The sequence below is a fragment of the Pangasianodon hypophthalmus genome, chromosome 2 (genome assembly GCF_027358585.1).
Source record: "Pangasianodon hypophthalmus isolate fPanHyp1 chromosome 2, fPanHyp1.pri, whole genome shotgun sequence".
NCBI classification, from domain to species: Eukaryota; Metazoa; Chordata; class Actinopteri; order Siluriformes; family Pangasiidae; genus Pangasianodon; species Pangasianodon hypophthalmus.
This window is the reverse complement of record NC_069711.1, coordinates 18798490-18819819: the sequence shown is the minus strand read 5'-3', so window position 1 is coordinate 18819819 and position 21330 is coordinate 18798490. Positions and strand designations below refer to the sequence as shown.

Genomic DNA, 21330 nt, shown 5'->3' with positions numbered 1-21330 from the left:
TGCTGAACACAGCTTTGCCGGCTCTCAAAATGACAATGAGAATGAACTCGCCCTTAAATTACCTAACAACTGGTAATCCACAGTCACATGGGATTTCACTCCAGCTTACGCAAAGGTTTTCTTCATCTGTAGGTTCAAGTCTTTTTATAGTTCTTTTGAATTCATCTCTGTGCCATTTAGTGTATTTTGTACTGAGGTAACGGCTAGTTTACAAAACCACAGCTGAAAAGGGCTAGAAAAGATTGTCAGAGGAACACAAACCGAAAATCTGACATCTGAATTTAGTAGAATGTGGACTGAGAAGAAACAAAGAGAGCCTGGGCGATTCGGCAAAGTGAAGCAGGATGAGATGAAGCAGGAAATGGAATTAAATGGAATTTCACAGGAGACAGAATAAGTAAATGACATCACCCAAAGGAAAAACTGCACTGACCATGCCCCATCTTGTGGTTTAGATCTCAATGTACTTATGGAACGCACCTCAGCCAAGAAACAAAGGCATTTAAGCAGTCTGGTCCACCCACAAAACCGCATCTGCACCCGACTGATGTTTCCTGTTACAGTCCTGTGTAATGTCCAGTACTGTAATGTCAGCTTTGATCAATCCAGTGGGTTTGTCTAAAGCAAAACCTATTTCATTAACTAAATGCAACTATTTAAGAAAATAATGATGCAATAAGTGAACACTGGATGCATGTGAGGGAACTCAAAAACAAAGCAAGATAGGATAATTTGCTATATAGTTCAGTCAAAAAGATTCGGAAAGCCTACATTTTATCATAAACAGTACCCAAATCTGTGGTGCCATGGAATTAATGCACTTTCAATCAGTAAGGTCACACAAATCTTATAAACCATATAAATCTTTGAAGCTTAGTACAGCAAGGAGGATGAAGCACATTCTTCATTAAATGTATCTCTGTAGTGTAAAAATAACTGAAGTAAATCAAATACATATATAGATATATCCAAGCGTATAGGGGAGAGTTAATACCAAGTCCCATCTAAGGGGACACAAACGCTCCCTTCACTGAAAAATGCAGGAATGTGCTTTCAAACTACAATTTTTTTGTGCCAAGAACATTTAGGAATCTCTGACACTATGCATTAGCTTGCATATCATTCAAGGAGCAGGTTACATTCACACTGTTGGCTTTTTTTTGTTGGCAGCACTCTGGTGCATTACATTCCCTGGAGTAAAGAATAAAAAAAAATTCATTAAATCTAAGATACTTAAAAAAAAAGGTTTGCCTGGAAATGATACTGTGCAGTAAAGAAAGTCAAGCTACATAGAAATAAAACACCATCACCACAGATAATCATCAATAAGGCAGATAATCCAGAAATAATCATAAAAAGTGTGGCATGGGAAAATACTGAACAGCAGGGGACACTGTGGAGTAAAATTGATCATGAAATTACCAATACCAATGCGATTAAGCCTCAACCAAACTTTGGTTCAAGGACTTTAACTTTGTTTTTGAAGAGGCACTGCTGTTAGTTTCACTGCTGATTCACAACAGCCCTAAGCAGAGTGCCATAACACTCAAATTCACACTAAACACTGGGGAGTGGATACGTAAATGGTCAGACATTTTTGGTATACAAAGTACGTGGCGTCTGACTTTAAAATATCCATTCTGAGTATGGCTGTGTTGCAATTCATGTTTTCTCTTTAAACTTGTGATAGACTGTATTTAGGGAACTTTTATTCCCTTTTTTGAGAGTGACTGAAGATGCACCTGTTTTTTTAAAATTTTTTTTACTAATTTAACTGACTAATTTGATCATTTATTTAAAATATTTAAAAGAAATTTTAAATGATAATTTTTAAAATTATCATTTATTTAAAATATTATTTGTTTTCAAATATGTTATTTTTGTCTCTTTTGTTTAATTGTAAAAAGATCAGTGTCAGATTATTATATAAAAGACAACACAATACCACACCGAGCAAACAAAATATCAGCACATGCCTTACTGGCAGCATGCGGTTGCTCCTTAGCTGGAATCTTTATACCAGCATTTAAGACAAGTATTGTCTGTGTAAACTCTGTGGTAATATTTGACTATTTAGAAAAACAGCTTAGGTCAGTAAACTCTAGATTGATAAATGGGTTCATGTTTCACAGTTCACTAAAAATATAAACTGGAATTGCATTAAAATATTCAGCAAATAACAGAGATTGCTGTATTTTTAGACTGAAATAATACATTCTGGTGCTGAATAAAGCAACAACAATAGCATAGTCTTCAATATTATAGAAGAATTTCTAATGCAGTGATTCTCAAACCAGTACTCAGATTTGAGAGCCACTATTCTACACTACAGACTATTTCAATATTCTCCTTCAAAGTCCAACACTGGCTTTAAATAACTGTGGTGGTCAATAATTTTTCAACAATCTGTGCGATTGGCACTATAGACCAGCCCAAACATCAAGTTTAAAGCAGATTCAAAACATAAGGCATAGAAAAGAGTACAGAGCAGCAAACAGGAGAGCTGAACCTGCACTTCAGCTTGGAGGAAAAATCTCTAATGTCAGCATCAAATCATACAAGAGTGATTGTAGAACCAGAAGGCATGTCATGACAAGACGCAAGCTTGAACAACATAGCAAACATTTAGAAAATCTGGACACACCAGAAAGCAAGAAAGACTAGCGGCTAAGTGTGCTATAAGATAAGGTTTGAAGGAAAAAGTGGCAGCATGAGATGCTAAAGGTTTCTATTACGTTCTCAATAATTACGTAGTGGGGAAAAAGACGGCGACATGCTCCACCTGGCACCAAGCCAGTGTGTCTTTTTCAATTCTAAAGTATTATAAAAGTGGGTATATTGTGAACAAAAAGCCTGACATACAGGCATGGATGGAGCTTTAGTGGTCCACAAGGCACTTCTCTCTAGAATATTATAGTAGAGAGCCAGATTTAGCGAAAAGTAAATACACTAAATATCAAGTTGGGTGGATTTGGGGGGTTCCCCAAGGCTTAATGCACGAAGGTTGTGGCACTCAAGGAGGAAAGCTTCCATGTCTGCGGTACCAGTAAATGGGTTGCTGTAAAACAGGCTCTGATCTGACATCAGGCCTCCATCCGAGCCCCAGTCTGAGTCTGAATCGGAGCTGCCATCCCCTGAGCCCTCTGTGCCTGTCGGCGGGCAGCTAAGCTGCTCCAGCTGGTCCACCAGCTCACTAAACTGCATGGCCGAGCTGGCCTCTGAACGAGCAGAGCATGGTGGGAAATTGAGCATGGAGCTGGCCTCAGATAGGTCTTCTGAGCCGGGCAAGCGCAGAGATGAGGACGACAGTCCCAGGTTGTCCAGAGAGCTGCACTCTGAGCGGTTATTGACCAGAGAGCTGGTCTCAGAGCGACCAAAGGCACCCTCTGAAAACGCATTTGAGTTTCCATTCATTTCACATTCGCCATATTTGAACGTCTCACCATTTTCATTAAAGCCGAACATGTACGCTTCAGTTCCGCCTGCATAAAAAGACATTTCAGCAGGGTCATCATCTATGAACTCCTCACTGAACTGCAGCGGGAATGCAGGGATTGGCCCTGTGCGCATAAACTCTACCTCCAAAGCCTCCAAAGGAGTAAGGAAGGACTTCCCGGCACCTGAACCAAGGCTATGCATCTGACCTCGCCCACCCTCACCCAAAGCCATGTGATCGCCATAATCATTGCCATTTTGGGAGAAGCTACTCTCTACACACACGAACGAGGGGCTGCAGTCTCCTGCTGCCGGGTTGTAAGGGGCACCTGGGAAGGCTGAGTTAGATGGAGGGTGGATCTTTGCAGGCTCCTCCTTCACAGGGGTAGGTGGTCTCACAGGCTGCTGGAGAGATGGGATGTGCTGGATCTGCTGGATTTGAGGTTTGCTATTGTTATCCAGTCGTACAGGAGAGATGGATGAGTGCAGAGAGTGGAAGGAAACAGTGGCAGATGGGGGAGAACTGCAAATCTTAAGGCTGTCGTTGAAGGACAGACTCTGCAAGAGAGGAAAATAGGCAGAAAAGGAGGAATGAAGGGAGGTAGGGATAAACAGAAAGACAAAAAAAATTATTAGCTTTACACATGTAGTGTTAAAAAGTGTTAAAAAGCAAAGGTTTGAGATAATAATGTGGATGTCCTTTGTTACTGACCTGTTTAGGAAAATCAGTGGCTAAGGAGCGAGTTGACATACGGATTTTACTGCTGTTCCTCCTGTCAAAGACAATATCCACCATAAAAAAAAACAAAACAAATTATTTCCTTCCTATTTCAGCATTGCTGTATTAAAAGAAAATACGATCTTGGCCAGCAGCGTCTCACCTTTGGTAGGGGGTTCTTTTCACACCACTGTCCCTAACATACTGCACCAGCTGCTTCTGAGTTCGCCCACTATCACAAAACACACAAACTAGATCAAACCTGTTCCCTTACACAAGCCTGTACACAACCATAAGCACGAAATTACATGACATTTTCATTTAGTCAGCCTAAACTTGATCAACTTTGAAAACATGAAACTTAATGATTAGATCTTTTCAGGGGAATTTTAGTGAGATGGGTTTATTAAATTTGTCACTTCCACAGCCTTAACAGGCGAGCTGAAGCTCATTGGAAAATAGGTAATGTGAAGGTAATACTGAACACAAGACAGGCAGCTGATAATACATCATTAAATATATGAGCCAATCATGTTCTAAGGTGCTGCAAGAGCTTCCTATTTGTATGCTTATAGAATTTGGATTTCTTGAAGAGGATAAAAACGCAGGCACTTCTGTGTAGACTATGTTTGTGGCTATGTATGTAAGACAAACAAATGGATGTGTCTTATGCACACTCAAACACATCCACATACAGTACCTGTATCTGAAGGAAGATCCCCTGCTAAAAAGAATGGCTTTGGCTTTGGGTTCTGGTTTATCAAACAGACGGAAGAAGGCGTGGTGCTCCACGCAGCTCTTCCAGAAGATCTTGCACTGATCACGACTAGCCATCAGGAACTCCAGTGTGTCCTGATGAGGACCCTGAATGATGGACAGAGACAGATGCACAGTCAAAGAGTTCTAGCATAAGCTGCCCAGAAAAATCAGGGTATGGGAAATGTATATTTACAACAGAACTTATGACTTTAATTTCATTTTGTGCATATTTAGTAATGATGCAAGATGGCTCTCCTGGGCTTATACGCACATGGACCTCGGGGTGCAGCTTGATAAGAAATCTCTTCCTTTTGAAGCTCAGTTTGCGAATCTTAGACCAGTTGAATGTGTTGATCTTGGTGTTGCCCTGAGAAAGAGATTTTATGTAAATGCTAAATTGTCACATATCTTTAAATGGACAGACTTGTTTCCACTGACCAAGCTCAGATTAATACGAATCTGCAACACAGGCCGTGCTCACCTGGAAGACCTGCAGGCCAATGTGGGCCACTGACAGGTTGATCTTGGTGCCTTCACGGTCGGCTGCAGGATGGAAACGCACACCGTACATCTCCAACTTACGGGCGATCTCCAGCACTTGGAAATCAGACTCGGCAGGTGTCTGACCCCTGCACCAGGATAAAAAGAGGAATCACAGGTGTGCTGAGCAAAGAAATTTAGTTATTTTGGGGGTACAAAAAAAGGTAGTTCACAATGTTCAGATGATGATGATAGAAAAAGGTGATCTGATCTGATCTATGACTTCCCAGTTTAAAATATATATATATATATATATATATATATATATATATATATATATATATATATATATATATATATATATATATATATATTTATTCTTACTGACTGAAAAACACAGAAACCCTAACAGAAAGTTTTGTGCTAATTAAATATTAGGTGTTAGTCATTAAGAGATGACAACAATAACACTATTAGAAGTATATATAATATAAACTGACATTAAATAACAATACTCTAAGGTGAAAAAACATAATAAGAAAATATTTATTAATATTTTTTCATAACTGCTTGAGGTGAGCCATCAGGCTGACCCCCTTTTCACTCAGTCCTTAGTACTTGTTCTTCTTCATTCAAGGTATTTTATTATTTGTGCACACATTTTTTTGTGTGAAATCAAATGGATATTATATAAATTTTAAACATTCTTGCATAAATACTGACAGAGTTTAATTTGGTATTAGTTTTGGTCAAGATGAGACATAAAAGTCCTTGGCAGTGTACGTTTCGGGCCCTAAAAATTGTACATTTCACTTATTCAGTTTTGGTATGGTTACAGAAAATCATATAAAGCACAGACAAGTGTATTTCTTAGACAGTGGAACAAGCCTCTATAACAGCCCTATAGGCTCATTTTAAGAGCATCAGAGCAAACAGCTATAAGTGTGCGATTACAGCTATGTAGAGGAGGACTAAAGCTATAGATGAAGCTATCCAGTAACGAGCATGTGTATGCCAGGCTCAGGCCCAATGCCAGATTATCAGCACATTCTAATTTTGCTCATCCTTTAAGCTGTGAAATCTGCTGAGGCTCCTCCCAGCACCAGTATGGCTAATAAAGGGGTTTTAACCAGGGGATTAGATACACAGAGCAACACAGAGCTGACCTGAACCTTAACCACATCTCGTACAGCCAGTGAGCCTGACCATGCACAAACACCAGAGTGGCAACGTCAAAGACGCAGAAGATGTGATGGAAAGCTACTGAAAGATCCATAGCTGCACTCATTATTTTACATACTTCTTTTTTTTTTTTTTTTTTTTTAATAAAAACAACACTATTCCCGTTTGATAGTATGTCCAGGTGAAATAATTGCAGCATAAATCCTCACGAACTGTTCTATCACAGGATTAATCTAAAACAATAAAGATGTCATTTTGAGCTTTTAACCTCTCCAGTTTTTTTTCCTCAGATCGGAAAGGAAGGTACACCTCAGAGCAAAGGTGAATTCAGATGGAGCAGCTGCCTGACATTACAACCACGTCTAACCCATATCTGCAAGCTGTTCAAACAACTTTGATATATTTGCAAACATCAGGCAGAGAGGAATCAGAGCCTCCATCACCCTTCACTTACAGTTAACACAACAGCATTCCATAGACTGTAAAACTGTAAATTGTTCTTTATTTGCAGTCTTTTTGGTGTCACTTTTTTTTTTAATTTGATGCCACTTCAGCAAATAACTTAAAAAAATATATATAGTGGCTTTATGACTTAACAAGGCACAAATAGATTTTCTAACACCTCCATTCTTCAGCTATACACAGAATGCCAAGAGAAGTGTAAAACCAAATCTCTTATTTTTAAAATATTAAATAAAATGTAAGGCCAACTCAGCTAATTCAGTATTCAGTACTTTAGAATATTTAAATACTCACTCGCCTGTCTCATTTCCATTTACTGCATTTTAAAATACTGAAGATTTGTAAATCCACTATCCAAGCTTGACTGATTTCACTTTAGAAATTATTTTCTTTTACATTTTGTTGAGAGGTGCATTTCATAAAATTTTTTTTGAAAATGTGTCTTGGCTTAAGTGGTCTCTGTTATTATTTTTCTGTGAGGTTATGTTTCCTTGTAGAGCTATATTTTCGTCAATAGGGAAGTTGATTTGCTTGCTATGTTCATTAACCTGTAATACAGTCTTAAAAACCAACATGAAAATAATTGTAATAAAATTGTGGATTATGATCCAGCCTGGGAAAAAAAAAAAAAAAAAAAAAATCATATGATATGTTTTTGCCAGATTGCCCACCGCCACTTTCGCTCCTACTTTAGTCACTATTCCTTAAACCCGAAGATGAAAACAAGAAACTGAAGTTTATAACCACTATCCACATAGCTGTTTTTCCTGGATGATGGATTCCTGCTCTTACACTATGAAGATCTTCAAGAGTAAATCAAACATGCAAAAATATTTTCTCCATATTTAACAGAGTAAATAATGCTGCTTTCAAGTCCTTCTCAGAAGTTCAAACTTTAGGAGCGTTAGTCATAAGTAAGGCATGACATGCAGAGAGAGGATGTTTTGCATTAGTGAAAGGAAATGAATAACAAAGGGTGCACATTAGCTGAGTAGTGCTTTCATTTAGTTAACAGTGTTGGATCATATTGTACATGCTCCAGGTTTTCCTATGTGGAGGCATGTAAGCCCTTAAAAAAACATTTTTAGTCTGTAAGTGTTTGTGTCGCTGCTGAGCAACAGTAATACAAGTAGCTTACTGTCTATAGCTGTGCTTTTTTAAAATCTCTGTGGACGCAACGTCTGTATTGGCAGCAGCCATGATTTTTGTAAAAATGAGTTTCAGACTAGTAATTACAACATTGTGGTGGCTCTCATCACATAATTATTATATTTCCGGCAGGCCCTGGCAAGGCAGGCATGTGTGATGTACACCCACGAAATAAATTTTACCCCCAGTCCCAGTATCTTAAAGGAAACCAAAACACCAAAACTAATATCATTTTTGTCTATTACTATAACGTCTCTAGCACTGTTCCTGCTGCAGATAACACACATCATATAGCAAAGATGAGCCACTCTAGTCTACTCTATTCTTTTCTAGAAAGTTAAACAGTGCTTACAATATCAGCAAAACAATCCACTAATCACAACACAAAACAGCAGCCAGTTGAACGCAAGTATGAGCATACGTCAGGGTATAAAGTCAGTCCTAAACTATACACTGAAAGTAGTTGGTCTAAAATTACTGCAGTGTAGAATTTCGCTTGCTGCGCAGACACCTAAGGTACATCACAACTAGTAGTGATCAAATGATTAAAAACTTTTGTCAGACAGAATGAGATATTTGATCATCACATGCCGAACAGAAACAGGACGAAACAAACAGGAAATACTACATTCTGGGAAGCAGATAGCGTCTGTTTTATTTACTTCAAACAAGGTCCATCTCTCAAGTTAGTCATTTTAAAAATGTCATTTTCTTAATGCTATTTTCTTAACAAACCACTGCAAAAAAAATTAATGGAGCAGCTGCAAGCTTAATCTGCATTTGAAGACACTGAATGATGAAATAAAGTACAACATTAACACAGCAGTAAAATGTTTTGTAATGTATCTTTCTAATAATCTCAGTTTGACCAGTCTGACACTTTGTGCTACCACTTCAATGCTTGTTACACTGCCTGCCAGAAAAATAGCCTATTTGTAGTTCATCCCATCATCCCTTATGTTTATATTTGCCACTACAGTGCATATCAGTGAGGCGGTCATGTCCAGCACAGGTAACAAAAATACTTCCAAAGTAAAAAACCATTAAACTCCCAACAAAATAATAATAATAAAAATGTATTTGTATAGTCATATAGTCATAAATGTACTCTTTACTCTGCACACTTTGAACAGAATTACTGAATAGTTGTATTTGTAGCAGACGTTGTCACTATTAGGGAGGTAGCTGTAAGTTTTAAATTATCTACTGGTACAACCAGCGGAAAGGCAGAACACTCCCTTAAAAATTTACATCAAAAAGTATACCTACTGTAGGGGTGTAATGAAATGCCACTATGTGTATCTGTATTTATTTAGTGCTCAAATATACATATAAATTTCCTTATTCAGATTTAAACTGGAATGTGTGTACGGTCTAACCAGAAAGGTTTTTTACTACTATGCCCTGGAAACACAGAAATAAACAGGCTGCTATTATAACAAATATACATTATATTAATATATATATTAAATATATTATAATATATCATAACAAATGGCAATTTGCAGAACATTCTGTTTTTTTCAACTCCTGAACCAGATTCCATGTGGAGCTTTCTGTCTTCTATCTAATGGAACTGAGTAAGCAAACAACAATGCCTTTCCAAAATCAGGGAACTGTTGTTTATAGTTGACAATAGCTATCTAATAATATTTTATGAGAATTTCTTCAGTTTTGCAGAAGGTTTGTAACATTTCAAAAAAGCCAGAAAAGTTTGCTGGACACTCCATCAGAATCTACCACAAAGTTGGCGTGAGCCAAACTGGGGTCCTTTAAACTACATTCCATTATAATGACTGTATGATGTTCTGAGAAGATTTTCGTTTAATAATGTTGGAGGATGTTCATTATTTAGGTCAGGCTACTGGAGCAAACCACTAAGGAAAAAAATGAATAGTGCAACTCCTATTAGTATTATGTTAATTAACTTGGACACTGGTCCCCAACCAGGGTTGCCAAGTTCTGCATGTACCATCCATGTATTGCAGATACGGCAAATTAGTGATGTGTTACCTTATCCTCCACACTAATACTGAGAAAAAGAAGAAATTTGTGTCCACCTTTTCATAAGTCTGAATATTTCAGGCTAGATATAAATAAATACATATAAAACAAGTGCTGGTGGTTTGGTAGGATGAGTCTAGTTTGAGACATGTTCATGGTGTTTGCTACTTATAGTGCATTGACAAATTATTGCTGTCACATGTACCACTATTTACCAAAACACACACTGAAAGAAGAATACAGGAAACCACTTTCCCCGGTTAAATGAAGAACAAACTGAATGTTACTGAGGGTCTAATGCATTAAAGCTATTCTGACAAACAAATATATAAGATTTTCAAAATATATGCAAAACTACGGTGGGACACAAGCTTGAGTGTGATATGTACAAGGAAATACAAAACCTGAAACCACAGGTGTTCAGTAAAAGTAAAATACACAGGACTAGTATTATTTGCATGATGTTATGCACTGTTTCTATGGTCACTATGTGCAGTGAGGACAAGGATGGTAATGGTCTTACACATGTCTGCGATGGATCTCCATGATCTTCTCCTGCAACTGCTCCTGGTGCGGCAGCAGCTTAGTGAGCTTCAGATACTCCCTGTCTGCAACATCATCATAGTCTCCAATCTCAGCTAAGAGAGAGAAAAACAACAAAGGCATGAGGGAGAAAATAGAAGAAACCACTTTTACTTGTATCAACCCCAGTTGTACCAAGATTTAAACCCGAATATCAAAAATGATGCAATGACAAAACTAATAAAAAGAAAAAAAAAAATAAAAAAAACACAGAGGTAAAGGTCTATCATGTCACGAAGTTTCCTACTCGCACTGCCCTCCCATAACTCTCTTTTGGCATCCGATCGAGTGACACATAAAAAAATTAAAAATACCAGTTTCTCCTAAATAAAGCAACCACATTTCCCTCAACTGCAAAGAAAGATGTTTTGCAGTTGTCAAACCATTTCTTTCAGCTAGCAGTCCTGCAAAAAAGCCACACAAAAGAAAACACACACATGAAGGACCTGGACTCTTTATTTAAATAAAAAAAAACAAACAAACAAAAAAAAAGGTATTTATTTTGGGTTCTTAGTATATAAATACTGACAGGGTTTGCTAGAGCAGTAGAGTTTTTTAAAGTTTTGCCAGTAGCTGAGAAGGAAATGCATTTTGCTCGCATCTCCTTTGCTGAATGACTGACAGAAACGTGCTGAAAGGCAAACTTTTATTTATTTATTTATTTATTTTTTTTTAGCTTTATTAGAAAAACTTGCATCATATTTACTTGCACTTGTTTATTAGGACTTGCACAGTTCTACAGTGACTAGTCACTTGTTTATGAAATAAACATTCCCAAGATGGGTTATCAGTTAAACACAGCATAATGATTCAACCATGAGGAGAATTAGGTTCCATGATGGACAAGCTAGATACGAGACCATCTCATAAACAGAGAGATTCCTGCACCGACCTGGACAATCTGGATAACTGAGATAATTCAGGTTCTCTGGAAGGGCTGAACAACAAAAAATAACTTCAAGAGAAAGATAAAGAGAGGCTGTTTATTGCATTAACATAAGTGATAACAGGAACTAACTTGCTTCGCTGACATTGCACAACATTAAATGTAACTGTAAATTTACAAAAAGAATATCATATTCTTTATATAAAACAAATCAATAAAAATAAATATAAAATTGTTAGTGTTGAAAAACTGCTACACCAGAAGGGTGGATACAACACTTTGGGAAGTGATCTTATAGAAAAATAATCAACTTTGCATCACATTTGGCCTGCACCACACCAGTCAGATAATTTTCCTATAACAGCACATTCCAGGGTGTTTTATTCTTTACTTATAATCCTGCTGGCAAACCACTGACGTGACTAGTTAAAGGCCTGCATGTTAGAGGCCTGCATTCTGACCAATAAACCCAGTGTGATTTCATAAAAATCCCCAGAGAAACACACATCTAGTGCCTTGGCCAGGGTGATCACAGGACATGAGAAAACATTTATTGACTTGTTAGAGGGCTCATCTGTATATCAGTCATGGAAAGTCTGACCTCTGTTGCTTGGCAGTATGAAATAAAAAGACTAAATAAATAAAGTGGAATTTTTCAGGATCACAAAGACTAAATAAAGCAACCAGTGCGGTTCCAACAACTATCACACTTGTCTGAGAGAGCACACTTCCAAGAAATATGCTATGTTTTAAGAACAAGATGCAAGAAAAAGAAAAGATGGATACAAGTCACAAATTATTGTTTGAAACTAATTATTTTTATAAACATTTCATCATTTGGTTAGCACCATTTCTGTGTTCTGCATGCTTGGTTTCCATGATTGCTACGTTGGCTTGGCGAAGGGTGGTTTACTTTTCCCATTTCCATATTTCTGACCAATGAATAAAATGTTCTTTAGACCCACCCTGACACACCTCTCAGCAAGTGTTTTGGATTTTTTTTTGTTTGTTTACAGTGTACAGTGGGAAACTGAATCAAGCCAAATGGCAAACAAACCAAAAGTATTAATTTCACTCTGAAAGAACCCTAAACAAATTAAGTAAGTAAACTAAATAAACAACAGTGGTAGTGCAAAATGTACTAAACAAATAGACGAAATTAACGAAGTGCCATTTGTAGTAAGAATTAAACTGACTGACTGAATACATACATATAAAGTATGTGGCCGTGGTATTATGAAATAAAAGGGACTAAATTAAATATAATCATTGGTCATTGTGCATACTGAACATTGGACCTACACTGGACCAGGTGAGAGGCCAGCAGAGCTGCTGTGTTTTCGCTGCAGTTCAGTAGGCCTTCCATCAGATCTCGCTTCATCTGCAGAGAGAATAGGTACCTGCACCAGGAAATACACACAAACACAAACAAACTCACACCAAGCATTAAGCTATGTTCCTACAAACCTGAGGGTACAAAAGCTTCTGCTTTAATATAAAGAAAATCAAGTGCTTTAATAATAAAATAATATTTGATTTGGTTGAACCTTGATATTCTAGCTTGATATGTCTCTGGTTAGGCATGAAGATCTACGGCAGCAAAACCCAGCTGTTAACTCTTTTAACCTGTCACATACCTGGTGAATTCCTCCTGAAGCTGGCCAGGATCTGGTGGGAAGAACTTCACTGACAACCGAAAGAGTGTGTTCATTGGTCCTAAAATATAACATACACAATTACAAAACTGTTCTCAAAACACACTACAATTAACCCAATATCTGAGTGTGCACTTACGTCGCACTTGTTTCGCTATGAGCTTGGTGGGCTCCAGCCAAACCTACAACCAAAAGCAGAGCAACAGCTTTAGCATTCGTTGTTTTTAGAGATTGTTCACTCAGCACTGCCATTCCTCACTCCTAGCGATTCTTTCCGCAGGAATTTTCTGGATTTTGGAAACTACCTTTAACAGTTTGTTCTTTCATGCACAAGTCGAGACAGAGAAATGACACATGGCCACGTTGAGGTCAAATAAACATTTCAGACTGAGATGAATACAGTTAGCAAATGTCAGTGCTATCTGGAATATTCATTAAGTCTTTACAGAGATAATACCTTCCTACCATATTTATACAAAAAACAAGCTTTTATTAAGTGCTAAAGTGTTTGCGGTACTGTGCATGAGACTCTGAGTTGTTCTACAGGATATTCAACCTTTATCACACACATCTGGGACTGATTGTAACAGGAATGCACTGCTCATTGCCACACCTTTCCTCCATAGAGATCTGCTCTTGTCCAGACAGCAGATATCACTTCACCCATTCTCTATAAACCCCAATTTCTGTATTTTGCAATGTATGATATTTTACTAAATATGAAATGGTTGTGGGACATAGACAATACACATTGTTGCCATTTTTAGGTACACCTTCCATCTAGTTACATTTACATGTACACAAATAAAGTGATTGAACTGACTATAGCCTGTTTGTTACTGAATCAGTAGACCACCACTGACAAGACTTTTAGGTTACTGACCATTATCAGTAAAAATGACATGGTATAAACATGGCACAAATATATTGCTGGGATTTTTAAACACCTCAAGCTCACTCCTGGTTAAGGCCTGGTTTATACTTCTGCATTAATGCATATTTGTGTCGTAAAGAAGGAGTTTATGGGTAAGCGTTGCATGCTTTTACGTTCTCATAGATGGCCCGCCACGAGCTAACTGCACATTGTGTGTATCTATGGTGCTCTGTGTAAACCGACCTTCAGGGGAATGCTGATTGGTTGGCAGGTAGATTCTGGTTGCATACCCATGTACCAATTGTTTGAATCCTACCACCTGCTGCACTACACACATCGTTTGAGGCTAGACCTAGCTAACGGCAGAACAGTTTTTACTAGGCGGATTAATTAGCGTTCACAGATGACAGACAGTCTTTTCAGAATCAGGCCCATGCAACACTGAAAAACAGCAGGTCTCATAAACCACCTGGAAACTTTTTTGCCTCCTACATTTTCTTCTAGCAACCTATCATGACTTCTTCACATGTGTTTGCTTCTCCCTGTCCTGCCAGCTCCAGTAGCCTCCTGGTGCTGTCTATTTTAGACAGCTTTACAGCTATAATTGAGAGAGACCACCAAACCCCCGAAGCCCAAAGGCAGAACACACAGCGTTATAAAACTGGAGCTGTGGAGGTTTTGGAGACTCGTTCTCAGTCAGTGTGCACACTGGGGCATTGTTCAGCACGATGCCACCTACCCAGTTCATCTGCACATTCTGGAACTCCAGACCAAAGTAATCGCTCTCGATGAGATTGATCCTGCGATACACGTCATTAAGAAGGGTCTGTCCATCTGCTTTAGCCTGTAAACAGAGAGAGTGCAAGAGGGAGAGAGAGAGAGAGAGAGAGAGAGAGAGACAACATTGTGAATAATGTCAACCTATAAAAAAGTGTCATTATTAGATCTTCACAATTGGGCAATTTCAAGGAGTCATTCAAGATTTAAGATTCTGTAATAATGACTGGCTTTTATAACAGTATACAGGATAATATTGTATTTAAACAAATGTACATACTAACCCTAACATTTTCTTTACCTGTTTTCTGAACGAGATATAGAGGTTGTGATAATGGTGCCCACTGTCTCAGTACTAAATTGAATATGTATGGATGTGGTACAATTGTATAACTATTGGGGCATGACTAAATATTGAAACAAAATCAAACAAGTAGAACTAAACACTTGTTGTCGACATCTACGATACTCTGGTCTATATCTGTCTGTTTGAATAGGGGATTATGGGAAGTGACAGGGTCTATGGCACAGAGTGCATAAATGTTTGAGGATGTTGGAGGTTAGTGAGAAACACGTATAGGTTTTATGAACGGCTTGCTGCAGAGAGAACTGGGGAAAATAAATTGTCCCGAGCAGAAACTCTGGAAAAATGTCGGCATGCGGAAAGAGGCACTTTGGAATAAAACGGGTCCATTTGCAACAAAAGGGAAAAAAACTTTTTGCACAGCATTTGCTTTTGAAATGCCCTGGGCTTTGCTTTTGCAAAATGAAGGACTAATTGCTATGTAGCGAGAACACGCTGCAGTTTGGGTTTTGGATGCTTGTCGACGACTTTTTGAGAAAATTACACAGCAAGACATCTGTTTGCAATGTTGAATGTATTTTTAAACCCAATGCACAGGCAGGGTTTGGTTTTGTTTTAACCCTTTAATTTCTCAGGGTATTATCAGTGTATTATTTACTTATTCATCTTGAAGCATATTATTGAGTAACTACTAAAAATTATTCACCAACTACAGTGAAACTAATAAAATTTACAGTGAGGTATGTAGGGCTGGGATTTTAAAGGCTTAAACATGACGAGTCTTCAAATTTCTTGTGTAAGAAACATAAACAAACTATAGATCATTTTAGCAAATTAAAGAAAACAACAAACACAACAAACATGTATTATCTATGATTAAGGCTGTCTAGATCATTATGGGAACGTTGGTTCTCACAGGCATACAGCACGATCCGAGTTTATACTCAGAGACATTGTTACTCATGATTCAGGATCTATTGAGTACTTTAATCCTCTTCCTTCTGACATTGTGGTTCCTCTTTGGACAATCTTCCTCCTTTAATGTGTAATTAACATGTGTGTTAAATCTACAACTGCCCTCTAGTTGGTCCCTTCATTTGTCATCTACCATACACATTTTACAAACTCAGAGAGGCGTCCCTTCCATTTTTCTCATAAATCTTTATGGTCTAAGCCTGGCAAGGGCCTGTAAAGCTCATGAAGACATGATTGTGTGCTTGTCCTTTTTAAATAAATTAGTGTAACTTTATTAATTTGTACAGCAGCTCCAGCAGGTTAATTAATGCACATGCTGACCACACCACAATTTTAAAAAGAGCTTCACTTCTCAAAGAGCCTCAGTGGTTAGCCTTGGGCTCAGAGTGTGTTATTGAGAAGAAGCTGTCTGCCTCTGTATCTATTCTATCCTTTTTAACATGCAAACATTTTTCTAGAAGTAATTTCATTTGTAGGCTCACTTCTGCAGGCAATCAACCTTCGAAATGGTTTATTTCAACCTGTCTTATTACTTGGTATTCAAGTAAGTAAGAAACACACATGCATACCTTTGCTAAGTCTGAACACGTGACAAGTCCCACACTGTGACTTTTAGTGTTTTACTGGTGGCAGTGCTGGTGGAAGTGTCTAATCTCAAACTGTTTATTACTCAAAAAACAAAGCTCTCAACTAGCAATGCTCTGTTCAATAAACCTGCTGCTGTGACACCAAGGGAATGGTGATTTCTAGGAGGATGTCCTCACATGAATTTTTTTTGGGGGTCATTATGACCCTCTCACTGGCAGTGCCACTGGTATAACCTGAAATATAGCTACAAATGGGAAAAGAAAAGTGGTGTGAACACTTAACGTTGCTAAAGACTTTTGAGGGGACAAATCAGTAGCCCAGGACATGCAGATTACGTGCCTGGGCTAGTTTTTTATTTCTAGTTGCACAGGGGACAAGTAGGATTAATAGGCTGCTTCACTACAGATGCCAGCTGTTTTTTTCTCTTTTCTTGTCCACTAGAGCAAAAAAACCTACGCCCTATTGACTTTTGCTAGATTTAATTTGATATGCAGACCTGTTTTTTTAAACATAAGGGCATTGTGGTAGCATGACGCACCTCAATGCCGTAAATATAGTACTCACTTCCGAATCCTACAGTACTACACACATCAGCCGAGCCTCAGTCTGGCTGCTGGTAGGAACTATTTTTACTAAACTTAATAAGTTTCACAGATTTAAAAAAAAAATTTGTTTAGAATCAGGAACATCATAGATAAGTTGAGACACTGAAGAGACTGAGCAAAATACATTGCAGTGCAAACATCATAATTACATTGCTAGAACAGCATACAGTCAAACCGCATTTAAAACATATCAAGCAAAAAAGAAAACAGATAGCCAGACTCAAATGACATCTTTTTACATGCAATTCTACGTCACAGAGAAATAGACTCATTACCATAATTTGTTGCCTTCTTGCTGAGGATGCAGTCCTGATATTTTACGCCAGAAACATCATCAGGAGAGGGTAAGGACTATCACTATTCATCCCCTCCATAGCCATTTGAATATTCATTTTCCTTCCAATGTTAACAGAATTAACTAGTTTGCCAAAATATTAAGTTAAATATGTTAGCCACCAATATGAGATTTTATAATATAATTTGTCCAGTCCTGCATTGGTACTAGAGATGAACATGAGAATTGTCTATTCAAGTATTTCTTATGCGACCACATAATCTATCAAGCAAAATACCATTCTAATTTCACACACAATTTTCTAAAATGGTTGCTTGTTTACTAGAGGTGTAACGATAAACTCCAGTTCATGATACTGGTTTCACGACTTGAATCAATTTGATTCTCAGAATATTTTGAACAAAACTTTAATGAAGAAAAATTGACTGAAGAGAGTCCTTTTTTATTTCTGAATAAACAGTGCAAAACAATGTGCATTTTTGTCTGTATAAAACTAAATAAATCAAAAATTGCTATGAACAGAGGTTTAATATTCTATACAAAATGTACTACAGGTTCACCGTATCTTAAAAATAATAATTAATAATTAATATAAATAATAATAAATTCTCCCCAAAATCTGACTGAATAAATAAAGTCTCTGACCTGGGGACTTTGAAAATGTTCAACTGGAACATAATGAGCTCCGTAGCAGGGCCTAAGGTGTCATTTTAACCAGAAATAGAGCTCCAAAGTCAGTTAAAGTGCCTGATTTCTGCTCCTTCTCAGGCACCGTAGATCAAAGCAGTGGGGGACTGGTATCATTTGAAAGAGCTCTTTCTAAAGGTTATAAACATGGTTGTGTAACCGTATAACCTATAATATGTGTCAGTTGTTGTCATCTGGAGCTATCGGGCTATCTGGAGCTAATGGCGCTGGCTCTCTACGAAAGAATGCAATCACATGAGCAGCATGCTCTCTATATATTTCTACTCTATGGGCTGCGCAGATTGGGACCTCAGGTGTTCAAACAGTGCAATTCATAATTAATAGAATGCTGATTTCAAAGATTCCCATCGTCACACCCCTACTGTTTACCTAATAGATTTAATGAATGACTCATCTTCTATTGCTGAATCTTAAATGTTTTATAAAATACACTGAATGCACTTTGCTCTTTTACTAATGATACATGATGTACAGGTTCCTCTGCCAGCTAATTTATGGAGGAAAAAAACAAGCAACTCAATGTTACATGGCCTGTTCTAATAAAATCACCAGTTTTGCTTTTTCAGATCCATCATGCTTGAAAAGTCAGTCATGAGAATATTTTTGTCACGCATATCTCTATTTAGAATATTGTTGCCAGTGTATCCTGTTGAATTTATAAAAACAAACACCCATTTCTTGTAATGCAACAAAGGATGGAAATTTAAACCTGCATTTTTACATAGATATTGTATGGACAATCCTACTGAAAACTCCTATCAATGGCTGACTGTGCGCGTATTGTGTGTGTGTTCAGGGGAACTCCTTGAACACACACATGCAGGAGGAAAGCTGTTAGTGAAACATAAGCACACCTGGGAGAATACTAGGGACAAGCTCCAACCTGGCACAGGGAGGGGTTTGGAAGGGAAGTTGTTGGGTCTGTGTGTGTAAGTTTAACTAGTGAGCGAAGTGTGTGGAATGAAATGTGACCTGGGCTTGAGTGAGAGAGCCGGTGGGAGAATTCCACACTCTGAGAGGGCAAAGCCGTGTTGAGGCATGTCTCAACACTTCAGCTGGTGTGCCGCTATCCTTTCTCACACTCTTAACACCTGGTTGAACAGCCAGTGGCTCTCACTGTGCAAACGCACGTGGCCACACCCTTAACACTTTAAACCAAAGGAAAAAAATCGCCAATTCTTCCCTATTAACGTACTCTACTCAACACCTTACTACTGCTGTCATGTATTTTGATATGGAAAAAGTGCAGCAGCTTACAAATGCAGAAACTAACTTTTTCTTAACTTTTCACTGTCCAAACTTTTATTCTGGCAAATAAAATGTAGAAAGAGTGAGCTATTGTTGTTTGTCACTTAATTGTCATTAGCTTCAGATCACTTCCTAGAAATATAAATGGCTGATTACCGGGATTTCAAATGACTAGCAATATTCTAGATATTTACTAACATTTAGGGGAGCTCAATGTGTCAGCTTAGTTTGCTTGAGTCCAGTTTTAAGTCTTGTGTATTAAGTCTTTGATTTTTTTCAACCTGGACACCTGAAAAGTTAATGATTCTCAAACTGGACTTCACTGCAATACCCTGTTCGTGTTAGCTCCCTGGTGGTTGTGTATTAGCTTAGAACTAGCCAACACCCAAAGATATGTCTTATAGCTGAAACAGCACACAAGCCAAGCACACACCTGAGAAGTTGAGGGTTAAGTCAAGGCAGTCTTTGGATTTCAACCAAAAATCTTACTTTGTTTCTTTTCTTACTTTGAACTAGCCAGCAGCCAAACACCACACAGGTAAAATGAATGAATGAAGGTTAATGCAGTGAATGATAAGAAGCCCTGTTTGTAAATCATTAACTATTTAAGTGTATGTGTACTACACGTGTACGTGGCAAACCCTACATGCAAACCCAATTAAAAAAAATATTTCTTAACAGCATTTTATGAATGTATATTGTATTGCCTGAATAGAGATTAACTAAATGGAAGAACATATTTTAGTTTTCTCTGTTGAGGCGAATGAAATATCCAAGAGGTCATGGTTTCACTTCACTTGAGCTGAGCTTAGAGAATACCATCCTGCCTCACCAAACAGGTTATGAGTAATACCTTATTCTTAGGCTGTCCTGTCTGTCAAGTTCATCTGAACAAGGTTGTTTCAGGATGAGAAAACAGTTAAGCAACTCTGTTCATATCCGCTATAGAGCAATGTCCATACTGTACAAAACAAAATGTGTGTGTATATATATATATTTTGTGCTCCATAGCGAAGTGCCCCATTTGAAAAAGTTATTCTATGACACCTTACTTGGACAAATGGATCATTCTTGGAGCTGGCAATGCAATAATTATATTTTCTGGCAACACATAACTGAGGGAAATAAGATGAATGGCAGACAGAACTGTGGTATTGTAAACTGTGCACAAAAAAAAAAAAAAAAAAAAAAAGTCAGCTGTGCTCCCGAGTGATACAATGGTCTAAGCATTCAGCCCTTAGTGTTAACTTTCACCTTCCCAGATTGGTAGCTGTCTAGTACTGCTTATATCACAGTGCTGTTTAATTCTCAAATCTGATTGGTCAGAAGGTGTTGATTAATTTTACTGCAATAGCACAACTCGTACAATAGTGCCGACTGCAATTCAAGTCGTTTATCAGTCCCTTCACAGGGAGTTAAACTAAGACTAATAATACATAGATTGTTGTTATTTAAGAAAGAAAAATGCATAAATCATTGATATGGTGAAGTTTTCTGTAAGGAGATGTTTATTTAACATTTTAGGAAAGAGTCTTGGGTCTCAGCACTTTGTAATGCTCTGTGAGCTTTCCAGCAAAAGAGAGGATGGTGAGGTAATGATTGTTTATAGTCGCTATAACCTAAGAGATAACAGGAACTAACCAG

The 21330-nt window shown here is 37.8% G+C and overlaps 1 protein-coding gene across 3 annotated transcripts in view; it reads right to left on the bottom strand.

Moving 5' to 3' along the window:
* Positions 1 to 21330, bottom strand: part of farp2 (FERM, RhoGEF and pleckstrin domain protein 2) — a 57913-nt gene that overhangs the window by 21977 nt on the left and 14606 nt on the right. For all 3 annotated transcript variants that reach the window (XM_053227434.1, XM_053227444.1, XM_053227436.1), the window contains exons 3-13: positions 14926 to 15030; positions 13452 to 13494; positions 13295 to 13373; positions 12960 to 13057; positions 10713 to 10827; positions 5394 to 5541; positions 5184 to 5279; positions 4854 to 5017; positions 4317 to 4385; positions 4148 to 4208; positions 3765 to 3993 (exon numbers count right to left, since the gene is read on the bottom strand). In XM_053227434.1, the coding sequence (XP_053083409.1) occupies positions 3765 to 3993; positions 4148 to 4208; positions 4317 to 4385; positions 4854 to 5017; positions 5184 to 5279; positions 5394 to 5541; positions 10713 to 10827; positions 12960 to 13057; positions 13295 to 13373; positions 13452 to 13494; positions 14926 to 15030 (1207 nt within the window). The remainder of the gene's footprint in view (positions 1 to 3764; positions 3994 to 4147; positions 4209 to 4316; positions 4386 to 4853; positions 5018 to 5183; positions 5280 to 5393; positions 5542 to 10712; positions 10828 to 12959; positions 13058 to 13294; positions 13374 to 13451; positions 13495 to 14925; positions 15031 to 21330) is intronic.